Genomic DNA, 9286 nt, shown 5'->3' with positions numbered 1-9286 from the left:
CTTTTCACGGCGGCCTTTCACACACATTTCCCTCCGCGAGGACACACGTTGCTTGTCCTGTTGGTGAAACAAAAAAACAAAAAAAAAAACATTCCCAGGCACAGTTCCAAAAGTTCCCCATTCCGTTTTAGTATTGCTTTTATGTCCTCTGCGTTTTTTCCTCCCCCCCCCGCCTCCGTCTTTTACGAGTTGAGGTGCTCCACTTGGATACTGGAAGACGACACAGTTAGACAGAGGTCCTTGTGGGAGGGAATGTCCGACACGCCGACGGGTTTGTACTGGATGTCTCCTGCCGACACCGTCTTGTACTGGTGCAGGTCAAAGGGACAGGGCATGGCGTCCGGCTGGCCGTAGCCGCCTTGGCCGTGTCCGGCTCGGCTTGTCGCGCCTTCTGAGCTTTCCGCCTGGCCCCGAGCTCCGGACTGAGCGCGGGCCGCCTGGCTTTGGCTCTGCTGCGCCGCCACGGCGTCCGAAGCATTCAACTGCTCTTGGCCGTGTTTCTCCATGTGTTTCACAAGATACGTCTCCTGGGGTGAGGGTAGAGGGGAGACAGCGGACATGTGACTATACGGTGTAAAGTAGCTGGCAGGCGTGTGGCACCACTGAGGCCACTGGGAATTCTCTTCACAAATGCATATTGGTCTTACTGAGGTGTACGTGCGGTTGCAGAGGCCGCACGAGTAGATCCGGGCATGCCTGACCGTGTGTTTGGACATGTGCACCTCCAGGCTGGCGGCGTCCACGTAGCCTTTGTTGCAGTTGGAGCACTTGTAAGGTTTGTCTTTGTTGTGCTGACGTCGATGGGACTTTATTAGGACCGGTGGGGGGGGGGTTGTTGTTGGAGGGTGGGGTGGAGGAGGGTTAAGAACACAGTGAGACGTTTTGGAACATGTCTAAGGCTGGATTTGCACAGCATGATTCAAGTGACACATTTAGGAAAGTCACCCCCCCAACCCCCCCAACCCCGCCCCCCAGGGAATCTGATTTGTGCATGGGTGAGCCCCGTTGCCAATAGTGAAATCCACACACAGTAATTAACAAAGGATTATTAATTGTAGTTAACACAAGATCGTGGCAATGTCTTCTCACTTTAACGTAAGAGTTCCTGAGCCTAATTAGTCCCCCGGGGAAAACCCGTTGATTCCACGGTAAACAATTCAGATTCTGCGGCTTGAAAGCTTGAGATTTTCCGCATTAAGAAAAACAAACAAACAAAAAAAAAACAAGAAAGTTAAAAATGGCCTGCTATAAAGCAAATTGATGTACTAATGAAGTAAGAATTCTTTTCGGAAATGATCTGCAAAACCAAAACACTGTGGAAGATTGTGTTTATAAAATCAGTATTTCCTGTCCCTTCAGGGAAGATTTATTTGACAATAGATTTTATTTTCATGACCTTTCACCCGACTCAGGGTTTGAGACAGAACAAGAGATATGAAGGCAAAGATTTAAAAAATATATACTAGCTATTTGACCAGGATATTGTAAAGATACTGCATACGGTATGATAAGAAATGCTCGCATTTCAGCCTTTCCATTTATTATTAGCTATTATTCTATTTATTATTATTTATTACACATGGCAATGAGGCGTGTCATCATCATTATATGTCGAGCAACGCTTCGTTTCCCCATCATAATTCCGCCATCTCCCTCATGGCTCCTTTGTTCATATAAATTGAGAAAAAAAATCTAACTCGAGGCCGAGGGGCCAGATGTGGCCCGCCGCAGCCTTCTATGTGGCCCGCGATACTAAATCGACTTGCCCGATGCTTGTTAAAATCTGTACCAATGTTCCAAGTTGTCCTAGGCAATAAATAACATGGAGATATTGCAAGCATTTTTACAGCAACTTTAAGGGTTGAAAAAAATATATTCTTGACATCTGATGGCAAAACAAGTCATCCAACTATTTGTTGTGTACTGCATTTGTAAAAAATTGAGAAAGTGGCTCACACATTTATATAGAATGGCCCTCCGAGGAAAACTAACTGCAACAAAAATACATTTTGACACGCCTGGCTTATGATTTTAATTTATTCCATGACCACACTGTAGCACAAAACATCGTTCCACCATTAAAATGCGAGGAAATGTCATTAATCTGTTCTAGCTTTCCCCCTAAAACAAACAATTATTAAAAAAAAAAAAATTAAAAGAGAATCAACACACACACACAAAAATATAACAAGTAGGGCCCAACTGATATGGATTTTTGGGGTGGCTGGTGCCGATCCCAATATTTGGCAGTAATCTTCAACTGTAAAGTAACTGCCAAGAAGCTCGGAGCCTCATTTTTTTGAGCAATTCGCCCAACTGTTGCTTGTTGCAAAGTGTGCTGGGTGGAGTTTTGCTCACAAGTCAACCCAAACAAAATGAATAAAAATCAGACAGAAGTCAAGGCACCACGGTGCATTTATATGTCAGGGCTTTGGCCCGAGAACAACCAGCGATGAGGTGAATTTTTCAGTGAATAATGCAGGAAAGCCCCTCACCTGTAAATTGGAGAGCTGCGTGAAGGATTTCTCACATCCAGCGTGCGTACACTTGTACGGCCGATCTCCGGTATGAATCCTGATTTAAAAGCACAATTATTGAGTGAGTGCACAGAGCCAAAGAGCAAACGCCCCCCCAGCCCCACCCGAGCGTTTTTACCTGTTGTGCTGCTGTAGGTGACTGAGCTGCCTGAATGATTTCTGGCAATAGGAGCAGGTGTAGGGCTTCACGCCCGTGTGGATGCGGAGGTGCTGGGCCAGGTAGCTGGAGTTGGCGAAGGACTTGGTGCAATGGGGACACTTGTGAGGCTTCGACTCCGTGTGGTTGCTGATGGAGGTGGGGGGAGGGGGGGAGAGACACCACAGCTATTTTTAGAGGTCAAATTCCACAACATGTGGTCTAAAATTGTCAGCATATTACTAAGTGATGAACACACATCAGCGAGGGGACGGGGTGGGGGGGGGGGGGGGGGGTGCGGTAACAAAAAGTGTCGTTCTGGTGATGATGAAATGAGAGTCGTTTATGATTGCAGCAAATTTGTGTTCAGAAACTTTGCTGCTTCAGCATTTCAAAATATTTTCCTACATGGTGGATTCTGAAAAATAAAAGGCACTTTTAAGAGATTTTTACGGGAGATGAAATCCAATTTTGTACAAAGATTCAATATTAAAATTATTCATTATAAATAAATGCCAAATTTATTTATAATAAATAAAATTCTTTTTTATAATCATTATTTTTATAATAAATAAAATTTCCCAAATAAAATTATTTGGGAAAAAATGTCCTCAAAGAGTTTCCTTCCCTCTAACCCCCCCCAGCCCCCCAAATCCAACCGTCCCTCAAATTGACACCTAGTAAGTGTAGACATTATTGTTGATACAAGGAGCGAGTGGCGCGGAGCTCAGAACATTTGGTGCACACCAAAATGGATCAACCCCAACACAGTTCCCTGGCGCCGTCTCGGTGCCAGGGAACTGTGTTGAAGTGAATCGGGACGTTCCATGCCATGCTTTGCAGCCAACTTGTGCCATCTCGGCGCGTAGTGCTTTGCCAATGTCTTGTGGCAACTATAAAAGTTCCAATTCCTGGCAAATTTTTATCTGGTCCCAATTTTTTTTTAGAAAAGTGGAGGAAACGCTGAAGTGAAGACAACCTCGCATTATGTGGAACATAACCAGCAGACTGTGACATGTGGCCACTGCACATCGTCGCGTTCACTGAATCCAAATTACAACAGACCATTCATACCGTTTCATATTACGGACAAAAAGAATAAAGCGGCCATCGCCCCACAGCCACCATTTTAAGGTAATCATAATTCAAATCTGTGCTGACAACAAATCAACGAGAATGGCAAACATGCACACAGCGAAGCGGCAAAGTTATTCAAATTGGAATTTGCGAATGGGGTGGGGGGGGCGTGTCTGTGTGTGTGTGTGTGTACACAGCTTCACAAAGCACATGTCAAGAATGCGCATGCATGATTGGGCTTGTGCAAACACCGACTGTGTGCAAACGCTTGCTGGCAACGGGAGGATGAACGAGCAGCACCAAAAAAAAAACAAACAAAAAAAAAAGTAGAGCAGAGCAGGGCAGCACATGGTTATTTCACACAGACAACGAGTATTAATGGCGGGACATTATTCAACAAAAACATGAATGGTTTAAAAGGTGAAAGTAATTGTGCAGGGGAAAGCGCAGACAGAACAGAGAGATGGCAAGAACAAGCGGTCAGGCAGAGGCAAATGAGAGGGCACGTCAATGGAAAAAGGAGAGCAAAGTGTTGACAATGACATCCGTTAGGTGATTAAAGAGCAATCGGAAAAGAGATTGTTGTGAACAATTGGCAGTTTGGAGCAGCGACGGCCACGTGACAACACTTTCTTGACGAAAGGTAAGGAAAAAGTAAGGGGAGGGGGCTGGAGCGGTTAATGAAACGATTTGCGTGTTCGGATCATTTTAGGTGGCGGCAAATCCAACGTCTAATTATACGAAGGAAAGTGTGATGAATTGTGGAGCGGCAATCAAACGTGAACTTCCCCGGCGACTTTGTCGTGCTGTTCCGTTTTCAAGCCACCAATTAAATTGTTATTTGGGCAAAATGAACATTTGACGCAGAAGGAAGGCGTTCATAAGTGGATGACAACAGCCGTTTACTTGGGATGGGCCATTAGTTGAGGAATCGTGTCAAGCAAGATATAAAAAAAAAATTAGGTGTATTGTACTTTGTATTTCTGTTTTTCATGAAGTAGTCGTACTTTAGATGCTCAATTTAGAGAAACCTGAGGCTGCGCTCCGAATCATTCATTCATTCATTCCCTACTCACTAAGTTGTTTTTTTAACATGCTGGTTCTACACTAACTACAGCACATTTGTATATTGAAGTTTTTTGGACGCAACTACAGTCCACTGGCATCTTATTTTGAAGAGCAGGTTGTTTTACAACTTTCAAGTGTAGTGTTTTTTTTTTTGTCGCCACGTATGAACCCTCTCGGCCTCTGCGAACGTCTTCCTGCGTTGACGTTTTCATGCTGCGAAAAGTACGGGACACAGTGCTCCAGCCTCAAGTCTGCAAATGTTCAAATCCATCCGGAGAGCATACGAAAACATAGTTAGCTGCACTCCAGGGGTTTTAATTTCAAGTTTTTATGGAGCTGCCTGGCGCATGAACTGAGCTCTACAAATAAACTACATTTGAACCAAAACGCATTTCAAGTCTTTTTTTTGGGGGGGGGGGGGGGTGTTAAAATACACTCACGTCGCACGAGGCCCAATTCAGATTTGTTGCTTGTTGATTCGTCCTCGTTCACATAACAAGAACACGGGGGCAACTTCCAATCAACTACAAAATGGCAAACTCTCGGCAAAAGCGCAGAGAGGGTGCGATTCCGAACCCAGCCCGATTGGCCGCCTCTCTTGAAAAAAAAAAAAAAAAAAAAAGATGTCCGGGGAGTTTTTTGGAGGGAGGGTCTCCGCCATGCAAGCCGACATTCAAATGGCCCGGTGATATGCGCGATATGCATACCACGGTACAGAGAGGGGAGTGGGGGGGGGGGCAAGCGTGGACTTAGGTGAGGGGGCTGGAAGGCGGGCGGAGGGCACGAGAGGGGCGTCTGCAGTACCGTGAGTGCTGCTGTAAGTGACTGAGCTGCCTGAATGATTTCTGGCAGTAGGAGCAGGTGTAAGGCTTGGCCCCGCTGTGGATGCGGATGTGCTGCGCCAGGTAGCTGGAGTTGGCGAACGACTTGGCGCAGTGCGGACACTTGTGAGGTTTGGCCTCTGTGTGCGACTTGGAGTGGATCTGCATGTCAGACTTACTGAAGAAGGTCGCCGCGCACATCCGGCACCTACAGGCGGGAGAGACACAGAAATGGGGGGGGGGGGGAAGTGGGCGGGGGCGGGGTAGGGTCATCGGGGGGGAGGGGCAAGACAAACGACGAGACGGCGAAGCAAAGGAAAGGGCAGGATGGTGAAGCACAGACACGAATCGAGGGGTGATTAAAATGAGACACAGGGGAAAGATGTCGAGGGAGATATCAGTGAAAGCAGAAGAGGTGAAAAGGCACGTCGGTACCGTAAAAAAAGTCAATGCGCATGCCGTGCGGTAGAGGGCGGGCGGACTATGCGGCACACAAATGGCAGAGTTCTCCATGGACTTGTGTGCGTCAAACACAAGAAGCGGGGGGGGGGGGGGGGGGGGGGGACGAAGCGGGCGCGTCGGTCGCGGTCCGACATGCGGGCAAAGTGACGCCGCCTCCAGCGGCTCGACTGAAGGCGCGCTCGCATCCCGCAAGTTCAAGCGAAGAACGGCGGGATGCGCGCGGGAGCCGCGTACCTGTAGGTTTTCGTGCTGTCCTTCAGCCCGGGCTCGTCGTCCTCATTGGACACGTCGTACGGATCCCGCGTGTGGTGATGCAAAGAGGTCACCTGCCCAGAAAACAAAATAAATAAATGGAGCGCGCCGGACCGCTCCTGACGGGCTTGACTTTGAAAAGTTGCGATCTCGTGAAGTTTTGTATGATTCGGGTTTTCAGTTGAGCATTTAGGTTGCATTTGAGCGATTCATGTAGCGCTTTCACAGCAGCTGCAACAAAGCAGTTAACACAACGTAAAATAATAAACACAACACTTAACAGGAAAACACGGACAGTCGTGCAATTTTAACCGCTCTTCCCTCATATGCTTTGATGTTTGACGCGTACGTCCATATGTAATATTCACCACCACCAGCAGGGGGAAAAAATCTATTTATATTTTCAGAGATTGGAGATATTTGGCCTTTTTTTATTTGAGTGTGACCTTTTGTACCGCAGCACTATACTTTTAGTTAGTGGGGGATGTGGGGGACATGGGACCCCCCCAAAAAAGTCTTTTTTTTTTCCCTCCTAAAATGACGCCATTGCTCTTTGGAATCCTCAGAGTGTTATTTCTTTCCATTCCTTGTGCCCCTTTGTACTGTCGTTTAAGTCGAAAAAGAGGAAAATAGGAGGGGGAATTTTTAATAACAAAAAGTGATACAAAAACGATTACAGCAGAAATGTCCGGATTTCTTTGCACGAGTACAACTTGATGTTTTGTTGTTGTTGTTGTTGTTGTTGTTTTATGGCACCAGAGTCGGTCTCTCACCTGTCCGCCAGCGCTGAGCTGAGCCAGTATGACCGTTTCGTTGCCCGCTCCCACCATGCTCTTCTTCTTGCGGCCTCGCTTGGACGGCGCTGGCATTACCACAACGTGGGGCGTACCGTCTTCTTTTTTGTCTTTGGAAAATTGGAACAAAATGGTATTTTAAAGGTCAAACTCTCAAAAACCTGACATGCTTAAATAAGAAAATAAATCGCAGGGCACACAGAGACGAACAATCATCCACGCTCACTCTCACACCTCGGGACAATTTAGAGCGTTCAATCGGCCTGCCGTGCAATGTTTTTGGAATGTGGGAGGAAACCAGAGTACCCGGAGAAAACCCACGGATGTCTGAGCTCAACTTTGCTGTTGGCCAAAGTCACTGAGAAGCACCGCTTGAGCGCTAAAAATATTTTGTGGTGCGTTTTACCTTGAGAATGAACGGCGGAGACAATCATGGTGGTCGGATGCGTGGACACAAAGGACTGCGAGGACGTGGGAGACACCAAGGTTCCTTGGGGAGTCGTGATGACCAGTCCCGCTGCACAGCACGCGCGCAAAAAGACAAGAAAAAAAAACAAACAACAACAACATTGCTCACTGTGGACAGAGACGCTTTGGATGGAAAAGGTCAGAAAGTGAGAAGTAGCGATAAAAATGGGAAGCGCTCATTTTGCTCATGTGGAAGTCTCTTGCGTTCACTTAATGCAGAGGGCCCTTCATGGCTCCTATATGTCGTTTTGGCTGTTGCCAATTCAGAGTCCAAATCAAAGTGGGGGTGGGGGGGGGCGGGGAAAAGGGACTCACCTGCCGTCATGATGCCCGTGGAGGGGACTGGCAGCACGGTGATGTTCTGGCTGCTGTGCGGCGGGTGCAGGTGGGAGGTGCCGGGGGGGTGCCCGCCGCCATCTGTCTTGCCTCCCGGCGTGGGGATGGTGAGCAGCGTCGTTTGGTAGTGCGACGCCGAGGAAGGCGGGAAGGAGGCGCTCTTTTCCTGCTGTTCTTTCACTTTGTTCAGGAAGACGGCATTCTCCAGCTGCGCGCAAGGCGTCACACAACAAGCAATTACAATTTATTTTTTTTGCCCATACGCGACATGGATTGGACCTTTTCAAATTCGATCTGAGCGTCTTTCGTATGCGGGTTTAAGTCAGGTATGTAATTCAGCCACGCAGACGCTTCATTCATTGAGCGCCGCCACGTCATCTTTAGTCGAGCAGTCATTTCCCCAAAATATTTCTACCTCCTCCCACTTCACTACTCTGGTGATATAGGAGGATAAAATGAGCCAACATGCGGGATCATATTTACATGCGTAAAAAATGTGTGGGGTCTGTCACACACAGCTTAAAAAAAAAAAGCTTTTGAAGATTTGGAGAAAAAAAATTATTTGAGGCCAGGCCTTAACATGTCATCTATGTGCTTGGTTTGGTTACTTGAATGCCAAGTGTAAGGTCAAGCAAAACAGACTTGGGAAAGTTGCGGGTAAAATTGTGCGAAAAGCTCCAAAACCTCCGGGCCACATTTACACTTGCAGAAGTGCAGAGACTCCTGGCTGACAGGTCTCGTTCTCATTGGAGGTGCTACAGAGCTTCTCCGACCCCCCCCCCCTCCCCCCAAAAAATCCTTTGATTTGAACAACTGCCATCACAATGCTGAAATGGAACACACCCAGCATGGCAAAACACCTCGATAGCATCCTGAGCCGTCTCTCTCTCGCCCTCCCGATAAAAGTATAGAGATTATTATCCAAATTAGTCAAATATTCAAGAGTTGTTGAATTCGGCCAGCTATTTTTACATTGCTATTACTGCTAAGGGTTTTGTCATTTGAATATACCATCTAGCATACAAAGAGAAGTGAAAAGAAGTCCGTAGGATTTGCTCCTAATTTCTTCAACAAAAGTAGGCAGGTGCGTCGAGTTGGGTGCTCCAACAGAAAAATTACACTTGACCACTTCTTTACAAAACATCTCCGGTTTGGTCCGGTTTAAATGGTTTCTGAGCTTGGGCATAAGTCAAATGAATATAGCCTACCTGTCCAGGCACAGTGGGGATGGGAGACCAGAAATAGGATGAGTTAAAATGAGAATCTTCCATTATTCCTGCAGGTAAAACAACAACAATTTCGTCAGGTTGAAATGTCCAAATTGTGACATATTAC

General features: G+C 46.9%; 1 protein-coding gene across 6 annotated transcripts in view; it reads right to left on the bottom strand.

Annotated features, from left to right (window-relative positions):
* Positions 1–165: 165 nt before the first annotated feature.
* LOC127600497 (zinc finger protein 384-like) overlaps positions 166–9286 on the bottom strand; it is a 10792-nt gene continuing 1671 nt past the window's right edge. For 4 of the 6 annotated variants that reach the window (XM_052065118.1, XM_052065116.1, XM_052065117.1 and 1 more), the window contains 9 exons: positions 9160–9227; positions 7931–8159; positions 7554–7664; positions 7127–7257; positions 6336–6427; positions 5623–5847; positions 2656–2823; positions 2496–2574; positions 166–806 (listed from right to left, as the gene is read on the bottom strand). In XM_052065118.1, coding sequence (XP_051921078.1) covers positions 183–806; positions 2496–2574; positions 2656–2823; positions 5623–5847; positions 6336–6427; positions 7127–7257; positions 7554–7664; positions 7931–8159; positions 9160–9222 — 1722 coding nt within the window. In that variant the 5' untranslated portion in view covers positions 9223–9227 and the 3' untranslated portion in view covers positions 166–182. The remainder of the gene's footprint in view (positions 807–2495; positions 2575–2655; positions 2824–5622; positions 5848–6335; positions 6428–7126; positions 7258–7553; positions 7665–7930; positions 8160–9159; positions 9228–9286) is intronic. The other 2 variants (XM_052065120.1, XM_052065121.1) reach the window with 2 other exon arrangements.

Source organism: Hippocampus zosterae, chromosome 5 (genome assembly GCF_025434085.1).
Source record: "Hippocampus zosterae strain Florida chromosome 5, ASM2543408v3, whole genome shotgun sequence".
In the NCBI taxonomy this organism is placed as follows: Eukaryota; Metazoa; Chordata; class Actinopteri; order Syngnathiformes; family Syngnathidae; genus Hippocampus; species Hippocampus zosterae.
The sequence above is the reverse complement of the archived record's forward strand: the minus strand, read 5'-3'. Positions and strand labels throughout refer to the sequence as shown.